We start from the raw sequence: 25,648 nt of genomic DNA on the forward strand, positions 1-25,648 counted from the left end.
TCAAGAAGGCCAAAAAAGCTGCTGTGGAGCAGGAGAGGGTTTTTCAGGGAGAGCTGGAGGACATGACAGCTCAATTTGCAACCAAGCTCTCCCTCAACGAGATCCCTAAAAACATAAAAACTGAGACAGAGAACAATAGGCTTTCCTGCCAAAGGAATACCAGGCGTGAGAAGCCACAGAAAAAGCCCACAGCCAAGCTCAAGACCTGCCCTAAGACTGTCCCTGATGTCCAACCCATGGCAGTTGACATGCCTGATGAGATCCTCGCCCAGACAGCAAAGAGGACAGTCTGGATGAGAGCCCCAACCTTTGTGTGGGGTTCATCAGCATGGAACTGACAACTGCCCCCACCCTACCCCATTTCCCTCCCTACCCTACCCCACCCTACCCCATTTCCCTCCCTACCCTACCCCACCCTACCCCATCCTACCCTACCCTACCCTACCCCATCCTACCCTACCCCATTCCCCACCCTACCCATCCCTACCCTACCCCATCCTACCCTACCCCATTCCCCACCCTACCCATCCCTACCCCATTCCCCCCCACCCCTAGGTGGTAGTTGACAACAGACAACTGACAACTACCACCCAGCAACCCCCCCCCCCCCCAAAAAAAAAAAAAAAAAAAAAAATTCTGCCTACAGTGCTTTATTTCATATTAGTTTTCAATGGTGCAATCAGGATGCTGAAAGTTTTGGTGATTAGATAGGAACCTAACTGATGACCTAACCTGTTGTGGAGTACTTTTCTTTTTGCGTGTTTTTTTTTTTAACTCAGAGAAACTACAACTCTTTGGCCCCAGGTTCGCGATATGAGGGGATTAGTAGTGATGGTCCTCTGACACCCGAGGCTCCGACACATGCGCGGTAGCTCATGAAGCAGTTGTATCGAACCACTGTGCCGAGGTGTGGTTTGATCACGTGAGTAGTGACGTTTGAAGCACTTGAGTGACGTTCGAAGCAGTTGAGTGCTTCGAATCGCCTGATTGGTTCGGTTTGTTATGTGAATCACGGCGGGATCGAGTGTGTTCAGGGATAGTATATCTATATGGTGGCGGTCATTTGAACTTTTCTTTGCAGAGTAGGTTGGTTTGTTGCGGTTGTTAGGTGTTAGTAGTAGCAGTGTTGATAACGTATTTTTGGAGAATCAGTGTAGATAGAGCAATAGATTTATAACATGAATTATAAAATTATTATAAAATTATCAAATTAGATAGATAGATAGATAGCTAGATAGATAGATAGAGATAGAGAGTTATATAGATAGGTTTATAGATATATAGTTCTATGAGTTTTTTTCCAAGGCTGGGGAAATAGTTTGTAAAAGAAGAAACCGTTTGAGGCCAAAAACTGTAGAAAAACTGTTATTTCTTAATAAAAACGCATAAACAGTTACACAAGCACACCCACTGCCCTGTTCTTTGAGCAAACTGCCCTGTTTCGAGCACACCCTCTTTACCCACGTACACATAAACCTCTCTACCAACGATGCCCATAACATACCATGATATAATCTGTATTTGCACCAGTACCATGTGAAAATTACATTTTGTATCTGTTGAGCACATCTCATTTCAATGTTTTACAACACAATATATAAATGAAGATTATGTGGGGTTACAATCAGCCATGCCAAATAACAAACATGGTCTTCTATTATTATTATTATTATTATGAATAATCAAATCGAAACCACCTTATCATCTGGTGCAGTCAAAGTGCTATTTATCTAGCTCCATGACAGTCAGACTTGGAGTCAGACGTGTGTGTTTTGGTTAGGAAAAATCATGTGATTTATGACGTATGAACCACTTCACTGCTTCATTCAGTATTGAAACCCTGTCATTGCAGAGTGGGTTCGATTCCCGTCAGAGCTGCGTGTTATTTAGCTCATGAATTAGACATTTGGAATGAGATCACATTTGCCATCTGGGGACTGAACACCCAGTATTCAACATCTTTTAAGCTGTGGACTATTTAGACTTGTTTTAGGATAGCTCACGATTCATAACACAAAATATCAGGCCAAGTATATCGCTGTTTCCTACAACAATCGGACGTGTCAAATAATATAGCCTATGTATTTAATATATATATTTAATATTTGTATTTTATTGTGTCAGCTTGAAACCATACAAACATGTAGTGTAGTCGAACAAGAACGTGCATGCCGAATCAAATCCCAAACAATCAATGAACCAATAAATGACACATCTTGATTGCACTTCATTTTATTGACCACTAGATGTCCTAATCGAGTACTGTGTCATTGAAGCCTCGGGTAATGAACCACTTTTTTGAATCAGGTGTCGAAGCTTCAACAAAGCCTCGATCAGCCATCACTAGGGATTAGTCATTAATTTACGACCTCTACGCTGTGTCTCATACCAGGCTTCATCAGCTCATTTAGTAAGGGGCTCTCCAGGGCTGGACTGGGACAAAAAAACGGCCCTGGCATTTTTGGCTTAGACCGACCCCTCATAATTAGCGGTGCAGAACAGACTGTACTGTAATGAGGCTGTACTGTAATTATGTAAAAATGGAATAAAAAGAGGTGTATCTCAACCAGCCAGTGCAGTGCTATGATCCTGCACTGATTTTGCCAATCATGGCGAAGTACGAGCAGTGCTGATTTTTTTTTTTTTTTTTTACTAGACTCGCTGTTTTAGTCAAGGTGTAGCAGGTATCCATGGCCAACAACGAAAGTGAAAGCTTGGAGTCGGGAGCTGGTTTGGGTTTTCTCCAAACAACAAAGCGCAAACAACTGTTTACAAACAAACTTGCAAAGTTTGCACAGAGAAGGTTCGTGCAACAATTTGAAACAATTTGCTGAGAGCCAAGCAGCGAGGCCAACCACACATCAGCCAGTGGTAACGGCTAAAGACATTACACAGAAACAACCAACTATAACGCGAGCCTTTGATAAAAGCACGCCGTGGAGAGAAGTAGCAAACGGTGGAAAGAGGTGACTGACGCAGTTACTTTTTACCAGTGGTGTAGTGGTCCATGGAGAAGTGGGTATACTCAATTTTCACCTTTTTTTTTTTTTTAAGTAGTCTAGAAAAAAAGCCGTTTTAGAAACAGTGACATGTAAGACTACTCTATTAAGTTTACCCAAAAATCCATCATTTCTACTTGCACACTATTATAAAATGATCATGACTTGATTAGGAGCAGTTTGTAGTTACTACTGGTCACACAAGCAGCCTGGATGAATGTAAAATGTATTTATCATGAGGCAAACATGGTGTTTCAGTTATTTTTTGAACATTTATTTAAAGAAAATACTTCAAATCTGAAGTTGACAATGCATCCTCGTTCATATTTCATCTTAAATAAAACACACAAATCATTCTCTTCCAAACATCAAAACCAATCAGATAAACTTTAAAAGTGCACTGTCAGAAAACTGAAATAAATTATTTGGTTTTTAATAACTGAATACTATTTTAGCAATATCTCCCTTTCTTTTCATTATCTATCCCTATACAAAATAAGTCAGCCTGATTAGACCTCAATATTGCCGAATCTTAAACTATTTGTCCCAATTCTTGTTTTTAACTTACTTAAAAATCAACTACCAGCCTAGCTACTTTAAAATTAAACTAGATCATGTAGGTTAGTTAGGGCTAAGTAACTTGGCTAACGTTATAATTTAGACCTTTACAATAACAAACAAGCTTCATAGACATTGAGATAATTAGTTTCATCTAACATTACAGTCTGGTATGAAATTCTTGCAAACTGGGTTGATTAAACACTTACTGAAAACGAACAATGGCGCGGTTGCCCCTCATTATCCCAATCTAGCTAGCTTCAGACTAACGTTAGGATAACGTTAGCCTTTCATAACGTTAGCCGACTCGCACAGTTTAACTATTGGCGACAAAATCTCTTCTCCTCTAAATGTGCAGTCATATTGCCAGTAGTTTAAAACAACGATTCATTTGGAAACCACCTTAAAACTTACCTCAGAATGATGTCTTCCATCAACTGGGGTGGCACACCGCCGCCTGTTGTCCGCCGTTAGCGTCAAGTGGCACTAGCACCTGAGGCTTTTTTTTTTTTCACTGGCACTTGAGGTGTTAGCGACCCTACTCTGCCTCTGATTGGCTCATCAGTCCTCATGTCTAAAGTTAGCCAATCTAATCAGTGAAGGTAGCGAGTACCAGCCAATTAGAGGCAGAGGAGGGTGGGTCATGACTTCACCATCCTTGAGGAAAAAATGGGCAACCTGGCTCACAGATATTATTGAATGGTGCGCATCAGGGGGATTTAGAAGTGGGTATACGCAATGCTGACTGAAAAATAAGTAGGTATACCCTGGACTACACCACTGCTTTTTACCTAGCAAAAGATATGATTCCTATCAAAAAGACAGTGGAAAACTACGGTTTCAAAAGACTGCTCAAAGTAATTGAGCAGCAATTAACTTCACTGTAAAAATGAACTGTGATAAAATTGTGATTGTGATTTTACCATTAAAAAATCATGATAGTTTTGCTATATCGCCCACCCCTAGCTCAGGGACATATATTGCATGGTTTACGAACTTAGCAAATTTTTACACTGAGTGGCTTTACACATATAAACTGATTTCTATGGGTTGATTACCAAATGAGCCTTCAAGACACAGGCCTGGGGTCCTTAAGGGTCAGGGAGCCTCTGAGCTAGAGCCTCTGTGTGAGGTGACTGTCACAATCAGTCAGTCAGAAGTCTTTTTGAACAACAGCCCATCACATAATCCATCCATACTGATCTCACACTTATCTAAGAACTGGATCCGTTTGGCTGCAGGTTTTCTTGTAAATGCTTAAAATCTTTTCATCAGTTCCTATAACCGACCACCAGGGGGCGCAACAGGCAAAGATCTGAGCATTAAAATATGCAGTTCAGTCTTTGAGGAACCTTTTTTGAAGGTTTAGAGAATAATGAATTGATGTTGCATGTTATGATGTTGCATTTCTTTCACTATTAGTTATTAGTTATTATGTTTCTGATCCACTGTTTCCAAGAAGACATTATTATAGATATAAGACATCTTCAAACACAACAGACACAATGTGAGAGTGTTTTGGTAACTTTTATTTTACTAAAAAAAAGGGGGGAAAAAGTTCACATTAACATTTAGCCTCAATATTACAGTATATTGAAATTCTTCTCAACAGAAGTAAAATACAACATTTTTTATTTTTATTTTAATCTTATATTAAAAATATCAAATAGTACTCATCTAGCAGTGCTTACAGTATTTTAAGATATGTCGCAGGCTCGATAGCAGAAAGGTTGGCTTTGTACACAGCAGAGATGGACGTTTGCCAGTCTTAGCAAAGGGGCCTTGCGTTGACAACCTACCTTTGTGTTACCTGGCCTGGTTTGATTGACAAGCTGAACATGCAATGAGGGCAACTACACAAATCATTCTATAGATTATACCGGTGCAGTAAGACACTTGGAACAGGCTTGCAATGCAACAACAAGAAAAGAAAAGCTAAATGTTCCATTCATTGTGTGTTTTTTTTCCCAACAACCCTCAAGTCACAGAGTGACCTTTCTCCTCTACAGAGTGATCTGAAATCAATTGGCAGACGTTCTGGTGATCTTTTCCGTACAGCTTACCAACCATGGACATGGTGAATGAGAAAATCAGACTAAAAATAACATCACTACCTGAATAAACTTCAAAAAACAGACTCCTTAGAGCATTTCTCTAGTTGCACAGAACTGTACAGGCACACATATTATATATATTTAAAATAAATAGGGCTAATTTGGCCAAGACTCACTGGGGAGGGCAGTTCTCTCTTGTCTGGCAGCACAGAGAGACATATCGCCAGCCATTTCTTAGGATGGCTTCCCAGCCACTTCTAAACCTCACAAGTTCTCATAGTCCCTTAAACACACACACACACACTCACTCACTCACTCACTCACTCAAGTACATCCACATTGTCACTCATACACCTCAGCCTCCTCCACCACATGCACAAAGCCAGAAAGACAGAAAAAGGAAACAAAAACAGCTTTTGAACAGAATTATAAAACATGTAAATGCCATTTTTTCTGGAATGCCTCTGATCAGGAAAAAAAGCTGGAGGTTGAGTTGACTGGTTTCTGAGATCATAGAACCAGTGTCTGGAAAGGGGCTCACTAGATGACAACACCGCACACGCTTTGGGCATGAACCTGTGCCACCGCGCCAGGCTGTGGCCTCCAGACCCCTCAACCTTCCCCACTGTCGTCCCAGAATGCCTTGTTGTCTTGTCGGTGGGAGCTGGGGAGCGGCTCTGCTCTCCTCACATTACAAACAGGACATGATGCATGACTACTAGACGACCAGGAAATCTCCTTCACCACCTCACTTCGTGTTCGGCTCCATCTCTTTTCAGGGCGGGGGTGGGGGGGGTTGGTTTTGCGGGGTTTACAGAGGAGAGATGTGGATTGGGGTGGGGTTGGGTTGTGTGTGTGTGGGGGGGGGGGGGCTGTACAGTTGAGATGAGCTGCCTGCTGGGAGGAGAGGTGAGGCAGGAGGACCGAGCGGCAGGGACCAAGGTTTGTATGTAGTCTCCCACTCTCTCGTCTCCAGGCGCCGCCCCGAGGGAGGTGGGTGGGGATTAAACGTCAGTGGAAAAGTAGAGCGTGTTGCGCTTCAGTTCGGCAAAGGAGATGGGAGGATGCTGCAGGTAGTAGAGCAGCACCTGGACCTGAGGGGAGAGAGGACGAGTTTGTCTGATTACAAATTCAGTTTAACTCATTAAAAATTCATCCGTATCATCCTGACTGTCCATGTCTGCGTCTCATGTCTGTGGATTCAAATTCAACTGACTTATGTTTTTCTAGAAGCAGTACGACTTTTGATTCCAAATCCAGCCCTGAGGCTTTTACTTTAATACTGACTGCCTCTGTGAGCTGTGTATCCACCGCTGCAGCTGCTCATCATGCTGATAACTGGGTCAACAGGGCAACAACTAACTCCTGATCTAATGCCACAACTGTTCTACATTTATTGTTCTACTTTTTTTTTTTTTCACACATGGTTCCACATTAGAAGTTCTTTGAAATGAAAATGTTCTAATCAATAGCTGTGATTTATTACTGGCCCCCTGTGCACTTCTAATAAGTGGGTTCATTTATTTAAAACTGAAAAAGTTTTTCCCTTTTGGTGAATTTTAAATAATTCTGTTTTTTTTGCAGCACACAGCTTTTTTTTTTAGTTAATATTTAAGTAGTTTTGGCTCGTGAGTTGCTTTGATGTTAGACGACTGTATAACTCAGCTCTTATGCTGAAGGTTTACTTTGCTCTCTTGTCAGATGGTAACAGATTTGCCTTTTCTTCTTTCTTCTTTGCGAGCTCTGGAAGTCAGTAAACTCCAGGCAGAAAATCACTTTTGAACCTTTTAAAATGTCGTTGCATGTCTAGACAATCCTCTTTATGAAAAGCGGTGAATCAGTCTAATGTTCCTCCTTGCTACGCTCCACAAATTTCCCATAATCTCCCCTTTAATCAGTTTCATCAGATTGGCATACGTCTGGAAAGCTTCATTTGATTCGCTGTTTGTTAAATGCAGCTCACAGCTTACCAGGAAAACCAGTTTCAAGGGTATAATTGAATTTACAACATGCATTTTACCGTTCAGAAAAGGTGAACTCTGTGAATCAGTGGAGCCGATCTTTAATTGTATGATGGGCTTTTTTCTTAGAATGAGGGCAAATACATCACTGTGAGATTATATGCAGGATATGCAGGATGGCGGAAGCATCTTTCTCTGGTGTTTGACATTTTGTATACTTATGCAATAAACATTTACAATTTAAATAAGCCACAATACAAACACTCAGCTTTACTGTAATGGACAGATGGGGGCCTCCTACATGTGCACGCTGCCCCAGTTATGATGATTTACTCTGGATGTTGTTTATTCGGCCAAGAAAAGACATTTGTGCACAGGAAACTCATCTCTCAGTAGAGATGGATGGATGGCCTGCAGCCTAAATACAGCTGGGAGAATAGACGGCAGTGACATGGGTCACTGAGAGACGTGGGAGTGAAATTCATCTGGAAAACACGTGAATCGACCGAGGACAAATGCATGTACGCACCAGTCTACTCAACCGCTGCACACACTCACACAGAGGGATGCCTACTCAGTTTCAAACTATGAAGAAGACTGTTTAGTGAAAAGCAAAGAGACAGAGAGAGAGAGAGAGGGCGATCTGGAAATGAATGTGTGTCTCAGTCACACACGTTTGAGTTTTCTTAAATGTCTAGATTTGCATTCAATGGTGAAAAAGGGTCAAAATAAAGAAAACAAAACTTCTAGAATTAAAACCAAAACTTAAATGCGACCGTGTGCGGGTACCTGTGCCATGACGTCATGTGACCAGATGTCGGAGGCGGAGGTGATGTGCTGTCCCTTTGTGCTCTCCGACTCTGAGGGCCTGAGCAGAGTGGGGCCAAACACGGTGGCCAGGTTATGGAGGGACATCTTGTTGATGGGTTCCTTCTCAGCCACCCTGCGGGAACAAACGCACACGGCCGTCAGTCAGTGTGTGGACGGGGTTAATGCTCAGGAACAACTCAGTGGATTTACTGTCCAATTTAAACCAGTAGATTTGGTTACTTTATGTCTGAGTGGTGGCAAAAATGTGATCAGTAGGTATCTGTGTGTATGAAGGAGGGTTTTTGAATGTGTGCGTGTGTGTGAGTGTACCGTTTGAGGTGCTCCAGCAGAGTAAGGAAGGTCATGAGGTTGGGGTCCGGCAGAGAGCGCAGGAGGTGCATCATGCAGTTCTCCTTGGCTGCTGGGTCTGAGAGTGCTGCGAGAGGAAAAAGACGTCAGATCCAATCATGGTAAGACAGATTTTTAGCTTTAGCCTTTATCTCTTTCAGCTGGGAAAAGATAACTCCTCTTGTGAAAGTCTAAAATGTCCCGCTGATGACAAACACACACTTCCTGGAATAAAAGGTCACACCTATGCCCTCCATGAAGGCGGGGTAGAGGCGGTCGGTGAGCAGAGGCTCCGGCAGCTCCCTGAAGTACAGTTTCAGCGTCCCTGCGATGGCGTTAATGTCCATATCACTCAGCATCACCAGGATATCTTTGGTATCTACAGGTCAGACACAAGCACAGGCCGATTAGACACCAAACACACAGCATTATTAGACACACAATCCCACAGCCGCTCTCTCCCCTCTCTGTCTCCAGGAATGATGTAATCTCACAATATCCCACATTCAGACGGAGACAGATGTGGACGTGCTCAATTATTGCACCCCAAAATGAAAGGTGACACCGGGCTCTGCTCAGTTGGATCTGGGTGATGGAAAAGGAGCCGTGACCGAGGCTGACAGACTCTTACGCAACTTTAAACTTCAGCACTTGACAGCTGCTGCTCCTCATTTGTCCTGGAGTCCCTGACAGCCAGTTCCCACAAATCTATTCTCTACAGAGGGTTAGAGTAAAGGCTTCAATCACTACAACCCAGCAAAGTGTCTACGTCGAAAGCTTATATTCATCCTAAACTTCCACTGGTACAGCCTTTATGCACATGCTCAATTTTGAGCAAATTACCAGGGACAACGTAGGTAAATGCTTTGGTTGAAGATGCTCACCTTAGTCTACAGGGAAAGTACAGGGAGCATCTTTTCAGCACTGAAACGTTTCCATGTTTCCACAAAACAAGTTGATTGTGTTTGTTAAAAGCTAAAAAGTGCTTTAATTTTGAGAAGTTGATTATTTTGTTGTGTTTACCACCAAATGGGTCCATTCAACCTGTTTACACAAAACACTTGTAAATACTGAAGTACTACAATGCACCCAGGCTTTGTTTGCATAAAGGTTTATAAAGGCCATTTTTGTTTTACCATCAAAACAATTTTATTTAATTTCTTGTTTTTTTGGCAGTGAATTGCTGTTTGAAGTTTTGTTAAATTAACTTTGCGCACACTGCACGTGACCTGCTGTGAGTCAGCGATGTGTCCTGCACACACAAACACCACAAACATTTTACTCAGGAACTCTCCTCCTTTCTGGTAAATATGCATCAGTGTCCCTTTTTTGGCAGCTGTGTTTATTAAAAAGGTTTAAAGTTCACTTTTATATTTTTTTCTACTGTGTGAAACTAATATACTGTTAATAAAGACCATACACAATCTGAGCATGTTCTTCTTCAGTTACAGATATACAGTGTATGTACTGTGTATCACAGTCTGGTCTCTTTTTGAGATTCCCAAACCAGTGAGTGGAGACTTACTGGAGTCAAATGCTGCTTTGAGGGCCTGGATATCAGTGGCCACCCCTGAGATCCTGTAGATTCCTACTTCGTCAATCCCCCTCTTCTCCACTTCCTCAATGCACTGACGGACTATGTAAGGCACCTTGGAGCGTTCACGCCTGTGGACATAAACAGCAGGTACACACGCATGACTCTTCTGATGTGGGTGAAATTAAACAGATTCTTGACCTGAAAACATTTCTGGTTCTTTTTGTTTGTTGTCTCTGTCTCTGCCACAGGACGTCCGTGACCTTTGTTTGCAAAGTTTGTTTGGTAGCTCAGATATTAATGGATAGATGTGGCTTTAGTATATTTTTAAGTCGAGCTTATCAGTAACAGGAACATACTTACTTTGTCACCACGTTGATTTTGACTCCAAACACCCCACTCTGTTTTTTGGACGGCGTTCTCTTCAAACTAAGGTCCCGACTCGTAAACTTCATGGAGAATTCCACTTTGATCTGTTGATGGACAAACAACACAGCTGAAACAAACTGCATCGCTTTAAGACGAGAGACTTTTATTTCAGGACCCTCACAAACCCTTATTTTGGTCCGTTGGCTTTGTGATTTGGAGGCTTTGACAGTGAAATTGTAAGACTGTGCTACTGATAAAAGTACAATGCCAAACATCTTCAGCATTTGGATTTTATTGTAAACATTAGAACCAAACGGATATTTTTTTTTCTGGAAAAAGGCTGAATCAAGTCCAAACATCTCACCATCTCTTTACATTATAAATTATGTTTTTCTTTTCAAAGGTCTCTGTGCACAAATTCCTGCACTTTCAAGGACTAATTGCTTAATCTAAATCTGACTTTGACTTCCTCCAGGAATATAAGAGGACACAGTGTTATTAAGATACAGACTGTTGAATGAAAACATGGTTCTATCAGAAAAGCTGGTGAACTTTACACTGCCTTTGCCTTTGCCAAATATAACACATCTCATTACAATCTTTCTAGTATGTATGTCATAGTCTAAACAATAATCCTGTTCAGAGTTACACTTGCTTGTGTCTTACCCCGTTCATCTCTATGACGTCCATGTGCCAGTTCTTGGACTGCACTGTCTGAGGATCCAGCTGGAAGACACAACAGAGACACAACTGGAAGATAAGATTTTTGCTCAGCCTTTTATCAACTAAGGGCACATGACTTAATTCATACACAATTTTTCTTTTCTTTTCCAGAGTAAATCAACTCATCAGATAACATTTGTCATATTTCTACATGATAGCATTATGGGAAACAACAGCGGACGCACGGTCACTAACTGTATGCAGTGACTGTGCGTTCACCAGAAACACAACAATTTGCTTAACTGCAGCACATTAGAGTCGAACCACAAAAACCAAAACAAAACGCTTTTCCCACATGAATAATCGGAAATATTTTTACCACAAAAGAGGAATCCAGCTTTTACCGGATTAGTGTGTATTTCCAGGCCAGGCTTGTTGATATTTAAACAAACTAAAAAAAGCAGGAATGGGAAAGTGGAAAAACGCCTTGTTTCTTTTTCTAAGTACCGTCAAACTCCAAACAAGGCAACAAAGGGTTAAGTGAAAAGTGGAGCTGCAGAAGTGCATGAGAGACGATGACGGATCAAATTCACCCCCTTCAACATTTCACGTCACAAGAATCTCACTGACGTAGCACAAGTCAAAGAAGTAAGATTAATCTAAATGCCACGTAGAGCTGCTGCCCTAAAGGATAACTGTGGCCACAGGGAAAATCCTGAAATAATGGATTTTTAGAAGCAACTACAACAAAAAAAAAAAATAATAATCACAAATTACACAGTGTGTGCACAGAATGTCCTAAGTGTCTGTGAAGTTTAGTACATTTTACTCACACTTGAGCTTTTTAAAGTGAATGAACAGTAACTTCCACACCTGCTGCTTATCAAATAAATTCCCCTCTTGATTTTGTTGGAGATAAAAAAAACTGCTGTTCCCGCCCGGTTTCGAACCGAGGACCTTTCGCGTGTTAGGCGAACGTGATAACCACTACACTACGGGAACTGGCTGATAATAAAACCCTCCCATGTGTGAATATGTAAATAGTGGAAGACAGTTTCAGCCAAAGCAGAAACTGCAGTCTAAAGGTGAGAGAAGGTAGGTGTGATTAATATTCACTAAGTCCAGAGTTCACCTTTGAACTGATCCATCTGTCTAACCTCTGAACCAAGCTGTTGTTGAGGCCTGTTCCCTGGTTCTGCTGCTTTACAACCACACAGTCACTGAGTCTACTTTGGGAAAGAATGATGCCACTTAAGTTTCCCACATATTGCCCTCTGCAGTCTCCTGTGGGTCCAACAAGGGCTCCAAACTGGCTCAGACATTTGGCCTACTTCCCCACACACATTCTCACAGTCTGGATCACATGTCCCATGATGCCCTCTGAGACAGGATAGACTGGCTGCTTGCTGTTGTTGCTGTAAGTCTCCTGGAGTCAGTGCCCGCTGTGTGAGGCCACAGCAGCTAATGCCTTTTTTACAGGTTGTTTGAGAATCTGCACTACACAGTTATGTCATTACAACCCAACATGGCAACGTGCTCAACTTAGAGGAAAATAATGATTGTTGGATGAACACAAGGGCAGCACACTTCTCTTATTGTCAGCATTAGGCTGCGACCATTAAAAGTTCTCAGCAAGCGTATTTCATTACCTCGTAAAAAGGCCATTTGGCTTCGGTTTCACGCATTCCTATTATCGTTAAAGCGTGTTTTCCCAGCAGGGTTTGGCTTTGAGACGAGAGACAGGTAATCATTGCAATTGGGTCTTTACACAGCTACTGCCAAGAAGAGAAGTGGGCAAAGATCCAGGACTCACTGACAATGCCTCCTGTAGCCCCTCAAAGTGGAATTACTGAACAAACAAAAAACGTTCCTCCCACCTATTTCCTCTCTATTACGCTCTGTTAATTTCTAAGAAACATGATTAAAAATGAATGTACTCAAATAGGGTTGTAAAAACAAAACAGATCCTTTACAGGCAGCCTTACACTCCCTGACCCATCTCAAAACTATTTCCTCAACTGTGCTTTTTTTTAATAAAAAAATACTTAGAGAGGAACTTGGCCCATTTCCCCCCCGTGTTCCTTGCCCTGGAAATGAGTTGCTTTAAAGGGATGACTGCAAACAGCTTGGCTAAGGCGGTGTGCAGAAAGCAAACTCTGACTGACTTATTTTATACTAAATATTATGCTCAGAATAAAGAACAAAACGTCAGGAGAAGGGCTGCGTGACAAGAAACAGCTTTCATGGAAATGAACTGTGACTTATTGGGGTGGGGGGGTGCGTCCAGTCAGCTGGTTTAAACAAAGCTGAGGGAGGATTACAGGTTTTTATCCTGAGTGACGTCTCAGGCTGGGGGAAGCAGCAGGGAGAGGGCAGCAGGTGACAGAATGACTGGAGAGCCAGAGGTACTCGTAGGAGAGATGCAGCCTCCAAACCAAAATAAAGAACTAAAGCTTGTTTTATTCATCTAAATCAGATTTAGATGGTCACATGGTCATGAAGGTAGACGTGTAGACATGTAGACACAGGAGGAAGTGACAGCAAAAAATCAAAACAGTGCTTTTAAAGCAGTTAAGATACACTGCACAGAATCCATTTCAAAGAATTACTAGCTGATAGCTGATTTACGGTGTATTTAGACCTTTGCAGACCTTTCATGGACCCAAAGACCAGCATCACTTTAGTCCCCTTTCATCTCCGTCCAGAAAGATGAAAAGTACAATGACTCCTTTCCATTCAATTGGAACGCCTGAAGGGGATTTAAAGCAACATAAGCGTCTATGATATGTGGGGACATTTATGCACATGTCTAGGAAAAGATAAAAGTCAAAAACTGTCTTGTGCCTTCCCCCCGCCCCCCGAGACATCCTCAGGCTAATGTGGTTCAGATTAGGATCGCATCATCGCGGTGTCAAAGCTCTCTTTGTAGGACCGTGAAAACTATCTGGGGATGTATGATTGAGGGGACGCCAGAACGGACTGCAGCCTGAAGCAAAGCACAGAAATACTTCAAATCTAGTGGACCGTTGCGTACACTGATTTGTACGCATTCCAGTTGCAGCGCACACTTGAATCTTTTTCCTTATATAGAATACAATAAATAGTGTGTGTGTGTGTGTGTGTGTGTGTTTCGAGGACGGAGCAATTCAACCAGCACATCACTCTGTTATATGGGAACTCATTGTTCTGTAAGTGTGTGTGCGTGCTCCAGGTTTGGGGCTCAGATGGTTACCGTGCTGCCCATTTACTTTCTCTCAGCCTTGTGTATGGCGTATGAAACCTGACCCCTGCAGGCTCCCACACACCCACATACATGCTCATGTCATCGTTCCTCTGTGTGTTTGAGCACATGAAATAAGGGCAACAGGAGGGGCATGTGGCTGCCACTTGTGGGCCCTAAAAGAAATGGATGGTTGATTTCAGTATCTTTTCCTGGACTCCCCTGTCAGTCAAGCAGAACACAGGCAGAAATATTAGGACCGAGGGTCTTAACTTCAAAAGAAGAAGCAGACAGCCGTGAGCCAGGATGTACATACAGCCTGTACTCTGCCCTGACTGATCTACAGGGACAGAACAAAGCAGATAAGATAAGTCATGTTGTTTTGCTACAAAATGGTCTTTCTTTTGTACAGTCAGTACTGGAGAACATGCAGTCAGTTCCCTCTTTCACTACTTCCAACTAATAAAGCAAAGGGGACTTGATATGGAGGTAAATTCACCTCCAGTTAGTTTACTTACATTTTTATTTGTCATTTCTTTGAAGAAAAACTGCTGTTCCCGCCCGGTTTCGAACCGAGGACCTTTCGCGTGTTAGGCGAACGTGATAACCACTACACTACGGGAACTGGCTAACACCTGGCTGCCCCCTGCCCCACTCTGCAAACATAATCCTGCCCTCCTTCACCAGCAAGCGACATGTGAACCAAGCGGCTCGCAGCTATTATGAGACTGACAGCAACAACAGAGCGACACAGCAGGACAGTCAGAGGTCTGCAACCCTCTGAAGCTGTTTACACTTCCTACACAACACACAGGAGACGGGCTTCAGCACACGCAACACGACAGCTGGAGAGTAACATATGCAGGTTCCTGATTTGTTCGAAAATGAGCACATGTTTTGCAGTGGGCATGCAAAAACCATGTATAACATCTGATACAGTAAAACCACGTTTGGCTCTGGGGTCTGTCTGTGGAACGATCATCCATTAGGAAACTATACATCAAAGCATTCTTCACTGACAAGCAAGTCAAAAAGTGCACGACTGCAATATGTCCAAAAAAGTGCTTTTACAAGTTATTGCTTAAATGATAGAACTGGGACACTTTGGTAAAAAACCTGAATGTAAATGTTTAGACTGATCATTTTTACTTCTCATAAATTTTGAATATTTCCTATCATATATCCCTCAGATTTAATTGCATTGAGTTTCGCTTAAATGTGGAGTTTGAATCCCTGTTTGTTCTGCATTATATGAATAAAACTGTCTTTAAAAACGAGAGCTGCTTTATGTAGATCTAAGACAAATAGAATCTAAGTAAGGGTGTTCTAAAGCAGCAGACGACTCTGTAACGAAACAGTAACTGAAATGATGTGTGAAGCCTTTAATAATAAAATCCCTATACACTTAATTAGCCCATTGTTGCTGTGCTGGAGAGTTAATGCGCGCTGGCGACAACATTCAAAACACGACGTGAGCTTCTGATATGCTAAATTAATGAATTTGTGTTTAATTTGTCCTTTGTGTTTCATCGCAGGTTTCCACTGCTGCTCTCCGGCTGATTAAATATTCATTCAGCTGCAGAAAGCTTTTTATTAGCACTTTAATTAGAACGTAGCTCAAACTGCATAGCTCCTTGGTTTTAGCAGGGTTACACAGATTGTTGGTGCTGTGATTAAAGCTTTTTTTTTCCTCATTGCTAGCTAACACATCACACTGCAGTGTATTTGCTTCATAGGATACAAGCACATAACTATTTTTAGACTCGTGAACCACATTAGCATAATGTTTATGTGTGTATCCGTGAGAGCGTCTTTACTCAACAGCTGCTGATGTCACCATGGCCATGTGAGGTCTTTGACTCAGTTGCCATGTTGCCTTGTCCCTTAACTTCCTAGTTAGAGCCAATCGGCGGGGGTTTTCAGCTCGCACAGGGCTGTGATTTGCAGAGTAGTCTTTCATCTCTGCAGGCAGTGTGCGATTTCTCTTAGGGCCTGTAAACAGCAACACACAGATTCGTACTACACTTATGCAACGCAACCTTGCCTGCAGCCCGGGTGAGTAAGAGCGCTGATGCAGAAAGAATTGTGATTTTATCAAGAACAGAAAAAGGGTGAAATAGCCCTTTAATACTCTGTATTTGAGTTAATCACATTCACTTCCTTCATTCAACAGTACTTTCATGTTTTTATGCCTTAAAAACTTCTCCTCTCTCATATGATCCTCTTCATGTTACTTGTCAGCTCCCATCAACGGTCCTCTACTATTATATAAAACCCACAGAGATGCAAACAGCACTTTGTTCCACTGTTATACAGACTAATGATAAAATGTATGATGTAATACAGAGGAGCGGTGATAAAACTCCCATTTTCTATCAAGAGACGGATCCAATTCACATTTTTGTCATGTGATGAACCCTCATGTTTGTCTTGGACAGACCTGCAGTCATGTTTTTCAGTCGTCAGCCTTGTGGGGACATTGCATAGTCGTGAGCTCAGTCATTACCTCACCACGCAGGTCATTTGTGATCTTTGCCTCTAACACTATGTACCATTTGTAAGGCATTAGATCACCTCTATGTATGTTTACTCAGCGGAGTCGACAAAACTGCAGAAGAGGAAGTACGATGTGTCGGTTTCGATGCTGGTGCCAGTACGATGATCAGAGCGGTCCTGCTCCAGCTATGATGTCAAATTCACCAGGTTGTTTGATTATTAAGTTGGAGTCCTCCACTGAGCTGAAAAATATAGTTTCTTCCTGGTTTGGTCATTTCAGTTCAGAAGAGAAGTTTCAGTAAACAGATGAAAATCAACACCTATTGAAATAAACCTGCAAAATAAGTCATCAGCTGACTGTCCTTGATGATTTCAGATAAATCTTTCAAATTCTCTCAGTTCATGTGTTCACTCTGAGTCATCTGCTTCATGAAGAACTGTTTGCCCAAACACAACTTCACCTACGCCCACACCAATGTTAAAGCATCAGATGAACATACAAGAAACCCACATCTTCTAACTCTCACCACCTAATTAGATAACTAATGCCTTATTGTCACTTTACTGAGATTAAAGCCACAAGGTCTGCTGTTCGGCCAGAAGCAAGGGAGTCATTGTGGGTATCAACCTGAGAATGCTTTACTGACCTGCTGTGTCTCTCCTGGAGCTCATTAACCAATCGCAGATCCCGCACACTGGGGATGGATTGGGGCCAATAAAAGGCTGTGCCCTCCGGTGGGGACAGACGGAGATTTATGTGGCCTATATAAAAGGCCATTAGGGGACTGCCTGGCATTTTAGGCACACGGGAGGGATGAAACCCTAATATCTCATCTGCACTAATCAACATACTCAAATGGAAAAGCATAATTTCATATGTGTGCTAAAATGCAGCGGGGGCCAGAGGTGGGATGAGCGAGGCAGAGGGCGGATGATAATGGTTGGATCTGATTCTCTTCCACAGCTAAGCCGGCACGACAGCTCCATTGTTCTGCCCGCTAAGCTGGCTGAAAGTCTACAAAGAAAATAAAACCAAACCTGCCCAGCAAACAGGTCATCAGCCAAAATTAATCCAAACGTGATGTTAAACACGCAGCCAAAACGGGTACAACGCGGCAACAGCTTAATCACCATTTGTTCTTTTGCTGGGACACATATGATACATTATGTCTGGTTCTAGGCCAATTAGTGTTCCCAGCCAGCCTCCCATCTCATCACACTGTGTCTTAATTAGGTGCCGCTTTAGGCTGAAGGAGCGAGGACAATTCCCCTTTGTGCTTCCATGCTCTCATGCATCCTTTAACATCCACATTCCTCTAAACACCCTGCGAATTAACGCAAAGCATGTCACAGATGCACACAAACAGAAACAACAATATGGCCTGAAGTCTGCTTTCCCTACCCCCCCCCCCTTCAATAAGTCTTTGAAAAGACTAAAGTGAATGTTTTTAAGACGATTTAAAGACAAATAAATTCTAATCAATTTTAAAAAGCTAAATATAGCTATACAAAAACTGTAAAAAATAAAAATAAATAAAAAAATAAGAGAAAACTAAGAGAAGGACATTGTGTCCAAATGTTTTTATAAAAGCATATGTAATGAAAAACTCTGTATTAACCCTTTCCTGTCTTAAACATAAAAACAGGACATTTTATTATAGAATTTTCAGGCTTCAGATGAACATTGCAGGCTGCCTGACATGTAACTGTTTCAGATGATTTAACATTAGAGGCAGAAACGCAGGGAAGGGGGTGAAGAGCATCGAAAGAGAGCAGACATGATCAAAGGATATGATCAAAGATAAGATCGACTGAGCACAGAAAAACTGCACCACAAGTTTACCCAAAAAAAAAAAGAAAAAAAAAAGAAAATCTGGCAGTCAAAGCCACATTCAAAATGCATGAATGGGACTTCACAGAGCAGTTGGGTGAACAGGGATTTCTGTGCAGGGTGACAGCTGGGAGGCAGGATCACATGCAGCTAACTGCAATGCTGCCAAATCTGGATGGCAATGAAATTCAGAAACCTCCTTAGTCACATTCTTTGACTTTAAGACGTGGAGATTTGTGTACAGAGAAGAGAAGGATGAATCAATACAGGACCCGCGGGTCAGTGCAGTAAAGTCTGGGCTTAGTATGTAATTCCCATTTTATCCTGCTCAGTATAACCAGTGGTCAGCCTTCCTCAGGCCTGTTGAATAATGGAAAGCACCGAAACAAAGGTCAAGCCAGCTCTCAGTCTGGATTCTTTGCTCTGGACCAGTTTATATCACTACGCACACAAATTGCAGCTCAAAGTGCTGGCGGTGCACTGATGAAGATGAGGAGGAGGACTGCTGAATAAACATGCAGACATGCAGTGAGATAAAAAGGAGAAATATATCTAGGGCTCATATCTCCACACGTTGGTCAGAGTTTTAGCTGCGTGTGCAGAGAAGCAGAACAGGCTCATGTGCTTCTTCTCCATCTTCTACATTCAAAAAGCGTGTGTGTGTGTGTGTGTGTGTGTGTGTGTGTGTGTGTGTGTGTGTGTGTGTGTGTGTGTGTGTGTGTGTGTGTGTGTGTGTGTGTGTGTGTGCGTGCGTGTGTGTACCCATCTTTGGGTAACAGATCCCTAAACACAAGGGTCATTCAGTCCAACCTGAATGCTTTCACCAAATGACAATAATTGCCCTTCCTGAATGAACCTCAATCCTATAATAGCACATATGGCGATCACTATGTTTTCCATCTAATTTTGGTCTAAAATTCAAGTGAATTAGAAAAAAATTCATGCAAACACAATGAAAGGCCAATAATTTGAGAGTAACAAAACACTGCAGGGAAACTGCAGGTAATTGGCTAAACACCGGGAAAAAAAATGTCAAAGTTTAATTCAAGCTTTACCTTTGCAGTGCTGACTGCATTAATAAAAAAACACGATGCAAATGTGCCTGACGCATGTTTCAGGAGCTATTTGGGATAATGTGACAGTTAATTAGAGGAAGGAAAAAAATATCTGTGCTTGAAAATGCCAAAGGGGCATTAGATCAATTCAGACAGGAGAAGACAACGCCGAAAATGAACAGCAGAGGGAGCTGCTCTGATACTGAAACACAAGCATAACCAACACGATTTTATTTGGAAATATCCTGTACTCCTCACTGGCAGCTTGATGTAGAAAGTGACAGGAATGACAATCAGGAGGAGGAAGTGATCATTCCAGACACAGACGGCGGTTTCTAAAGTGATGGTGAAATTCACCTGCGTATTATCGAGGGAAGTGTTTTTTCCTCAAAACATTAACATCAGGATGTAGTTGTTTGTGGTGGAGGACCAATTCTCAACAGATAGCTTGAAATAAAAACATAGCTTAAGCTTAGTCAGGGAGTAGAATCAAACACGTGAGTTATTTAAGGACAAGATCATTTAAGGAGGAAAAAACAGCAGAAATAAAAGATAAAAGTTTCTCTTAAAAATATTATTTTTGTACGTATTGCGGTGGGTGTTACTGCAGGTCACCGGTTAGCCACCTTTTTGTTTAGCAGTGCATCACTGCCTCTACCGCAGTCAACAGACCCATCAGATAAGAACAATAGTCAACTCTGTGCTGAAAGAAAGACGCCCGGGGGAGAGAGCGCACGCACATGGAGAGGGACACACTGAACATAAAAGAAACACCGAGCAAACAGATGGAAGTGACACAGTGATAAATAGGAGAAAACAAATGAAAGGGGGAGAAGATAAAAGAGAGGAAACACAGCTTGTGTATATATGTATGTATGTGACGTGAGTGTGTGTGTGTGTGTGTGCATATGTCAGCCAGAGACCTTTTGTCTGAGCAGCTTGCTGCGGACGCGGCCCCATAGCTTGGCCCCGGTGTTGGTGTGCCTCTTGAGCACAGGGGTCTGCGGCTGGCTGGACAGATTGTGCTGGTTCTGGTCCACGCAGCAGTGCTGCTCCAGACGCTCACACACCGAGTTCAAGTTTACATCTGACACAAGGATCTCCGTCATTCCAAAGCCTCTGATTCCCCCTCCCACCAAAACACAGGTGGAGGAAGCACGCCGCTCACAATGAAGGAGGGAGGGAGGATGGATCCCCGCGTAGCCTCTTCCCGATCACTCGCACCAGGTGCCGAGAGCTGCTCCAGGAATTCACCAGCAAATAATGAGGAAAAAAAAAAGTCTCCCGAGGCTGATTTTCACTTCAAAAACGGAAAGAGTGATGAAAGGGAGGAGAACAAGGTGCTGCCATGGTTTCCTTGATAAGCCCGATAATAATTCCACGTTGGTGCTTCTCTCTGTGAGCTCATTCCACAGTCAGCTGCCAACATCTCCTTGCTGTGCAAACTGACTTCTACAACGGCAAACACAGATACAGAGAGCTACAGCGAGGCAGAGAGAGAGAGGGGGAGAGAGAGAGAGCGGAGAGGGAGGGAGATCAGGGGAGTGAATGAGCTCCCGTTGTCACTGAGTGGCCCTGCTCCTCCAGATGTTTATGGACACACCTCCAAAGAGAGGCGGGGGGGGGGAGTGTGTGGGGGGAGAGTAATAAACAGTCAATGAGAAACGAGGAGAGCAGAGAGAGAGAGAGTGAAAGAGGAAAGAAGGAGGGAGCGCGGGACTGCTAAACGCTGCGCTGTGTTTTGTTCAGTGCTTTGACCCCTTGTCAACCTTTCCCAGAGCTGGTCAGCACACTCAGGAAGTGAACGGAGAGAGGAATGTGATGGAGAGAGAAAAAGGTGGAGAAGGTGTGTGGGAAGGTAATGACTGACAAATGTGAACAGTAGACACATTTGCTTATGAATTGAATATCAAAAACATCATCTTAGTAAAAATCTAATAAGCTTCAGAAGCTCCCACATTGTCACATCCTCTCAAAATGTGACAAAGCCACTTTTTTCCTTCTCTTTCCAGCCTCTTCGTCCTCATCTTCTCTCCGCAGATGACTTCTCACCACACTCCACCACTTCCCCTCCACTCACTGTGAATGCGCGCCTGCATTTTTCCTACGCCGACGCTTAACCCTTTTTTCACTAAGCCTGTCTGTTGACATTGGAAAGTCACTCAAAGACATCCACATGCACGTGGGCTCGCACATCCTCGGAGACACGCACAGAGAATCACCATCTTTATTCAACAGGGCAGCCGGAGCTGGCTGCTCTTGGATGGCGTATTCCTCTGTATAATGGATCGATCGGGGCAGGGGAGCCTGTGAATGCCTGTCAAACTCCATCTCCATCCACCGTGTCCCATCTCATTTGAATTAAAGGGGGAAAATATCCTGCTGGGGAAAGGTTACAGACACGAGGCTGCATTTTAAAACCTCCACACCAGTTAGACAGACTGTCTGCTGGGCTGAACGAGGGTCATGATTCAGGGTTGGCGTGTAGTGGCAGGTACAGACTGACGCCTGCTGACTGTACAGTGATTCATGAAGGTGTTCAGATAAGAAGAGAGGAGCATGTCGCACAGTTCCCTCGATCCACAGAGACGGTGGGACACAGCTGTGTTTACTAGGATGGCAAGTGAGATGCATAAATATGTACACTGAAATAAACAGTTCCTCTGCAAATCATCTCCCTCCACTACGAAACAGAATCACATTTGTTTTCCAATTTTTTTTTTTCAGAAAGCAAAAGTGAATATTGTCAGGAGTTCATTTTAAGTCCATGTAAGATACATGTTAACACACCTTAACAAACAACATCCTCATGTCATCATGAGGCGTCTCAGACAGCAGCAGACAGTGTGACACAGCGGTGTAAAAACATGTGGGTCAGTGTGTGCGCTGTGGTGAAGATAAAACAGTGGACAGATAGGAAGGCTGAACAGGACAGCCTGCATGTCTGACTTTGTGACCGACAGCGTAGGAGAACAGGGGTGCGGCGGGCTGATATCTAAGAGACTTCGGCCGACCCTCGCCACAGAGTATTTTTAACTCCCAGGGTTCGTAGCTATGAGATACACACACACACTCCATGCGTCACATCTTGGAAAGAATGTCTGGGAAAACCATGTTTTGAAAATGGGGGAAGAAAAAAAAAAAAAAACCCACGGGGAGACAGGGAGATATTTTTGGGCAGATGAGAGAGAAGGGGAACAGAAATAGATGAGTATATTTTAACTTTGTATATGTTAACAGTTATATATGTGTTTCAGACATTCATGCAAACGAGTTCTGCTACCACAGCATCCATCAACGACACACTAACGTAAGCAGAACAATGGAAGAAAAAACTCATCATCACTGACTTAATGATTTTATGTGTTCATTTCATTTCAGTCCTGAATAAGTTAATTTATCCTTCATGAGGATCCAACTTTTTCTCTCCTTCACCTTCACCTCAGTGGATCTGCCAGTACAGACTATAAATCTGACTTTATCTCTCTCCCTAAATGTTCAGTTGACTCAACAGTAATGACAAAATCCTATTAACACTTACAAGCCCAAGATGATGTTATGTAATTTCTTATTCGGCCTCATCTACATTCAAAAAACACACAAAGTATTCAGTTTACAAAGAAAACAACTCTTCACATGTGAGAAGCTGTAACCAGCTACTTTTGGAGAATTTTTACTTGATCAATGATTTTGATCAACATTATTTTGATTACGGATTCCTCGATTCATTGATTGGCTGAGAGTATCGTAGTGAGACCGACATTTCTGAGTGTGTTCGCTGACTTGATGAGTCTTACACTGTGTTTTAGCATCAGCCATTATTTTCTCCTGTGGCCACAGTCGCTGCTGTTCAGTCTCACTTTAAAGAAGACGCTACTATCTTCATTCTAGTCATGCGTAGCCCTAATTTTAACATTGCTCTGCACATGCACTCAAATGTTTTTGCCTGTCAAGAAAGCCTGAGAGTCTCAGGAGGCTGACAGCAGCACGGTGCTCTTCCAGTGCTCTTCACGATCTCCCTTGTTTCCTTTTTTTCTGCATATCTATATTCACAACCGTGATATTGATCGCTTTTGGTCAACGAGGTATGATGCTCAATTTACAAACACCCACAGTTACACAGAGCCCAGTTCTCCTTGAGAGGAGCGGCAGCTTTCAGGCGTCTACACGACCGGGTCAACCAGAGTCCAACACATCACAACGCATCACATCAACAAAACCATGAAGCGAACACACATGCACGTATGCACCCCCACCCAGTAACACACAAACACTTACTGTACATTCATATATCTGGTACTCCACTCTCTCTCTCTCTCTCTTTAGTGTTAGCTCATAACTTATACATGGCATTAAAACCATGTCTACACACTGTACATATAGACATGTTAACCCAGAATAATGTGGGTTCACACAAGTCCACATGCTAAAACAGTCCTAGCAGTTCTGCACAGGCTGCACACAGTTCACCACATTTGCTCCATACGTGACATTTAAACGCAAAGTAATGACAGGATAGAGATGTGCCACCATAATATTTGTCTGAATCTTGTTGGAAGCGAACTATTTCAGCTCCCTGGCTTTGTTGGTCGGATGGGTTTTTGCTGTGCGTAAGAAGAACGGAATAATGGCCCCTTATTTTCCTAAAAGGCCCTTGCATAGATAAAAATGTACTGTAGAGATAAATTAACAGTATGAGAGGGTGAACTGCGTGGGGCCTTGAGCTTGGGAGACATGGGAATGATAAAAAGAGGAAAGATGCAGAGGGGAGGAGGAGGGAGTTCAGCTGGGAGATAAGATTAAGAGTTCTTGTGGGAATGGCAGACTACATGAAAGAAAAGAGAGTAATTAGTAAAAGTGGTAATCCTTGAGATGTGTTTTTGGTACCAGGGTTGGTGCTAAGCACTCAGTGCTGCGGTGTTGACGTGGCTTCAGAGATCACCTGACAGTTGGTTTGCCTTTTTCCTTTTCTGTTGATCTGTGATACTTTTGTCTTCTTTTGGGTCATAACAACCACACAGTTTTTCTTATTATTATTTTAAAGGCCAATTCAAAGACATTTTATTAGAAAATGCAGAAGAATTCAATTTCAAATACGTAGATAAAGCATGAAAAGGTGAGAGAACAGATGGTTCAGGACTGAGTGCCTATGCTCTGACATCAGGACCAGTCCTGGCTCTTAATTATAGATGGGCTGGGTGGCACAGCCCCTCGTAAAGCTGCTCCATATGACCAGACAAGAGGGGGGGAAGGGAGTGTTGAACGAGGTCCTGGTTTCCACTCCAAACTCCATCTGGAAGTGCGGCCGCTCCCTGAAAAGCAGGGTGATTTTGTTGATTCTGCGATTCTCCGGCCTCCACCCCTGCAGGCTTCAGCACCGCTCTGCCAATCACAGAGACCTTCGAGAGCCACAGATAAATTAATGATCAATTTAACGACTACGGCGCCCTGACATGAATATGGAGCAGCTCTGAATCCATGCCTGGCCTAATGAATATGGGATGGTCCTGACACTCTGTAATGAAGTCAGTCTGCAGTCAGGTGTTTGCCATGTAACAAGCCCCTGTGACTGTACAGTGCACATCCTGGGAGCATTATACAGCTGCTGAAAACATCTGCCTGTAAATGTTTTGCAGCTGACCTTCACTGTATTCTGCCATTGTATGAAACAAACCACGTGTGTGATACAACTTAGCCATAAATTACATCCTTATGCATAGCTGGAATATTTAACATTAACAAGATCCTGT

At 42.7% G+C, this 25,648-nt stretch overlaps 1 protein-coding gene and 2 non-coding genes across 6 annotated transcripts in view; all 3 read right to left on the reverse strand.

Annotated features, from left to right (window-relative positions):
• Window positions 1–5,068: 5,068 nt before the first annotated feature.
• Window positions 5,069–25,648, reverse strand: part of abr (ABR activator of RhoGEF and GTPase) — a 120,378-nt gene continuing 99,798 nt past the window's right edge. For 3 of the 4 annotated variants that reach the window (XM_041052435.1, XM_041052437.1, XM_041052438.1), the window contains 7 exons: window positions 11,300–11,359; window positions 10,628–10,737; window positions 10,256–10,395; window positions 8,975–9,109; window positions 8,713–8,818; window positions 8,362–8,515; window positions 5,069–6,705 (listed from right to left, as the gene is read on the reverse strand). In XM_041052435.1, coding sequence (XP_040908369.1) covers window positions 6,616–6,705; window positions 8,362–8,515; window positions 8,713–8,818; window positions 8,975–9,109; window positions 10,256–10,395; window positions 10,628–10,737; window positions 11,300–11,359 — 795 coding nt within the window. In that variant the 3' untranslated portion in view covers window positions 5,069–6,615. Of the gene's footprint in view, window positions 6,706–8,361; window positions 8,516–8,712; window positions 8,819–8,974; window positions 9,110–10,255; window positions 10,396–10,627; window positions 10,738–11,299; window positions 11,360–20,821; window positions 21,358–25,648 lie in introns of those variants that run through there. The other variant, XM_041052439.1, reaches the window with a different exon arrangement.
• On the reverse strand, window positions 12,226–12,298 carry trnav-aac. The gene has a single exon. It is a non-coding gene; the product is annotated as a tRNA-Val (tRNA).
• On the reverse strand, window positions 15,069–15,141 carry trnav-aac. Its single transcript has one exon. It is a non-coding gene; the product is annotated as a tRNA-Val (tRNA).

This window comes from Toxotes jaculatrix, chromosome 12 (assembly GCF_017976425.1).
Source record: "Toxotes jaculatrix isolate fToxJac2 chromosome 12, fToxJac2.pri, whole genome shotgun sequence".
In the NCBI taxonomy this organism is placed as follows: Eukaryota; Metazoa; Chordata; class Actinopteri; family Toxotidae; genus Toxotes; species Toxotes jaculatrix.